General features: G+C 60.4%; 1 protein-coding gene across 1 annotated transcript in view; it reads right to left on the bottom strand.

Moving 5' to 3' along the window:
* Window positions 1-1,403: 1,403 nt before the first annotated feature.
* PROX2 (prospero homeobox 2) overlaps window positions 1,404-3,221 on the bottom strand; it is a 3,145-nt gene continuing 1,327 nt past the window's right edge. Inside the window, exons 1-4 of the mRNA XM_035902092.1 lie at window positions 2,980-3,221; window positions 2,351-2,455; window positions 1,692-1,886; window positions 1,404-1,589 (exon numbers count right to left, since the gene is read on the bottom strand). The exon at window positions 2,980-3,221 is cut by the window's right edge and continues 1,327 nt beyond it. Coding sequence (XP_035757985.1) covers window positions 1,404-1,589; window positions 1,692-1,886; window positions 2,351-2,455; window positions 2,980-3,221 — 728 coding nt within the window. The remainder of the gene's footprint in view (window positions 1,590-1,691; window positions 1,887-2,350; window positions 2,456-2,979) is intronic.

Below are 3,221 nucleotides of genomic sequence, written 5' to 3'. Positions count from 1 at the left end.
TCCTGCCCTGATGTTATCACACGCTTCCTTACCCCTGCAGATACACTGCCTGTGGATCACCCTGGGCGCTCGCTGATGCTGGAGCTGTGATTTTTCATCTCCCATGTCACTTGCTGTGCTCTAGTACCCAGCTGGCACCTTGTAGCACATCCAGCACCATCTCGACCACCTCCCAGTCCTCTTGTGGAAGGTTTTGCACAGGGAGGTTGTTGTGCACCCACAGTTATGCATCGCTGCCCTCCCAGACCCCTCCTGGCAAGCCTCTCCTGGGAACTCCCTCCTCTTCACAGCCTTTCCCTCCCCACCGCCACGTCTGCCAGGACAAGAGAGCCCTTAGCACAAAACACTCCACCATGCTCCATCATGTGCAAAAACAGCCACTGGTCACAGGGAAAAGAAATTTCCCTGGGTTTACGTCCGGACAGCAATGGGGGTGCAGACCGCAGGGCCCAGCTCCTCACTGCCTTGTGTTAAAACCCACAGGGACTGCCAGGTCCAAAAAAATGCGCTCCTCTTTCACCATGGGCAGGTTGTGGAGCCAAGATGTTTGGGGCAGTTTTTCCAGCAGCAGCACGGCGTCAGGGGAGGCGGGTGGGTGTTTAACATGGCTCTCTCCTCTGCGGTGACGGGCTGAGGGGGGCTGGTTGCGGGGCCGAGCGGTGCTGGCTGCGTACCCCGCTCTCCTCCAGCATCACAGGTAACACCACCGGTGAGCAGTTGCTCCTGGGCTGCTTCCACCAGCACACGCTCACCCGCTCGGCCGCAGCACACAGCTGCATGGGGGGCTCTTGCCAAACGGCACCGGGGAGGCAGTGGGGGAGTGTTGCTCGTGCTGGCTACAACAAACACTGTTTTTACATCTCCCAGACAGGGTCAACCATCCCCACGGGGTGCTTGAAATGCTGGAATACACCAGCTGTTTTCTTTGGACACTGGAGTGTTGTATCTGGACAGAAACCGCGGTGTGCTGTTGGACCAGGCACATCCACCAGTCTGCTGTGCCAAGAAAACTTTGCCCGCTGCTAGGACCTCTGCCTGCTTTACAAACAGAAAGGCTGTTTGCCCTGATCTGTGGCCCTCTGGAGAAGAGAAGGCAGGCAGCTCGCCCAGGGTCACGGGGACAGCTGGGGCAGGGTGATTTCCCAGGCTCCAACCTGATGGCTTCATCTCCATCCCTCAAGGGGATGGGTCTCCTGCAAGGACCCCACCAACTTTGAGCAGGGGAATAAAACACACAGCATAAAATCCCAGCACCTGAGGCAAGTGATAGACCTCACCCAAGGAGCTGTCTTTCTTACAGGCTAGAGAAAATACTGAGAGTAATGGATGCTGTAGAGAGCGCCTATGAGGTGCTTAGCACACAGTGGATGCACACAGGACCCAGGGCTGCTTTCACAAGAGACTCAGCTGTGGAGCAGTTCCTGGGAGCAGCTGGTGGCTTTGAACCCTTCCGGGATGTCACTGTCCAGTTTGGAAATTATTTTGTAAATGGGTTTCTTCCAGGAAGGGTCAGCATCCTTGCCCACCCTGACGGCGCTGAAGAACTCCCGCAGTGTCAGGCTGGCCACCTCCAGGAACCGCCCTGGCACCTGCGGCGAGATGGGCATCAGCTCACAGCACCACCAGGTCCCCGGCTGCCCGTCACCTCAGCAAACCCCACCACCCCTGCCCCCCCAGCTTCCCCTCCTCACCTCAAAGTCGTTCCCCTTGTTATAATGCATGTTGAGGGTGCGGAAAAGCTCTGAGTCCCGGGAAACCTGGAGGGTGCCAGCATCCACGACGCCCTCCAGCAGGGCCTGCCGGGCAAACTTCTCCACCTGGATGTAGTAAAACTCGCGGAAGTTGCTGAACCACTTGATGAGCTGGGAGGTGATGCAGCGGCTGAACTGACAGGGGGGAGAGCCGGAGGATGGGTGTTATGCCAGCTTGGAGCCTTCCAACCCACCAGCCCCTGCAAGCTCAGCCATGCACCACTGGCCTGGCCCCAAACCCAGCCCTGCCCCAGGGGAGCAAAAGCACCAGCCAGAACTGTGACATGGGGGTGTCCACGGTGCCTCTCCCCGCTGAGATTCAGATCCCAGCCACCCCGCGGTGGGGAGGCACGTTTGTGATGCACTTTAATCCCAATGCCTCAATTGCACAAAGCAAAGACCTGGCAGCCCCGGTGTCGTGGCCCTGAGCACCTGCTCCAGGGCAGCCTGTGCGGAGGCGGGGGCTGTCCCCCTGCTCCTGCCAGTGAAGCGGGGGAACACGAGAGCCCCCCTTCCCCACGGTTCCCCAGCCAGGCGGGCTGGGTGCTGTGCTGCACAGGAGCCCTGCCTGGCACCAGCACTGGATGCTGCCGCTCTACCTGCACGTCAAGGAAGTAGGTCTTCAGCAGAGTGGAGCTGGGGTAGCGGGTGAAGAAAAACATCAGCTTGGCTTTCTTCAGGTGGCCGGGGGTCAGCGCCTCCTGCATCTGCCTTGGGGTCAAGGAAAGCCTGCACACAGCAGCCCAGCCAGCTCGGCGCATCCCTGAGCACCAGCACTGGCAGGCACAAGCCTAGTTGCCCACCACAACCCCTCCCCATGGCCTGGCAGCAGGGTGAAGGGGGTTCATCCCTGGCAAGGCAGCCATTGGCTTTTCCCTTTGGCATCCCTGGGGAAGCCGCCACTCCCAGGCCGGTGGGAATGGGGATTTCCACAAGACACATCTTCTGGTATAGGGTGATGGGACTGCCAAGATGGCCTCAGAGCAGGCTTGGGAGCTCCTGACTTCTACCCCAGCTACGCTACAGCATCTAACCAGCCCCGAGGAGCAGGAGTCCCCCTGCTCAGGGGGGCTCAGGACCCCTTTCTTGCCCACCCCTTTTTAGCCCCCTGTGGGGGAGCAGAGACCCTGGCCCTGGGAAGGCCAGCAGGGGCCGTGCTGAGCTGTGCCTCCGGAGGACAAGGGGAGCACATTCAAGCCCAGGGACCTCTCCGGCTGCCCCCAAAGGATATATGGGTGGAGGCAAAGGGCGCCCCGTCCATCGCAGCCTGCAGCTCCCTGCGGCCGTCCCTGCCAGCTGGCAGCAGCGCCAGGCTCTCCATGGCCGCAGGGCTCAGGGGCAGGGGATGCTGATGCTGCTGCCTCATGACCGACGACCTCAGTTTGACGGTTCCCCAGTGCAAGTCGAGGGGCTCTGGAGGACCACTCTCTGGAGCAGAGAGGCTCCCACGAGAGCTGCTGCCCCACAGGC

This window comes from Egretta garzetta, unplaced genomic scaffold (assembly GCF_000687185.1).
Source record: "Egretta garzetta isolate BGI_Z169 unplaced genomic scaffold, ASM68718v1 scaffold79, whole genome shotgun sequence".
NCBI lineage: Eukaryota > Metazoa > Chordata > Aves > Pelecaniformes > Ardeidae > Egretta > Egretta garzetta.
Note: the sequence above shows the minus strand (reverse complement) of the source record. Positions and strands in the feature narration are given on the sequence as shown.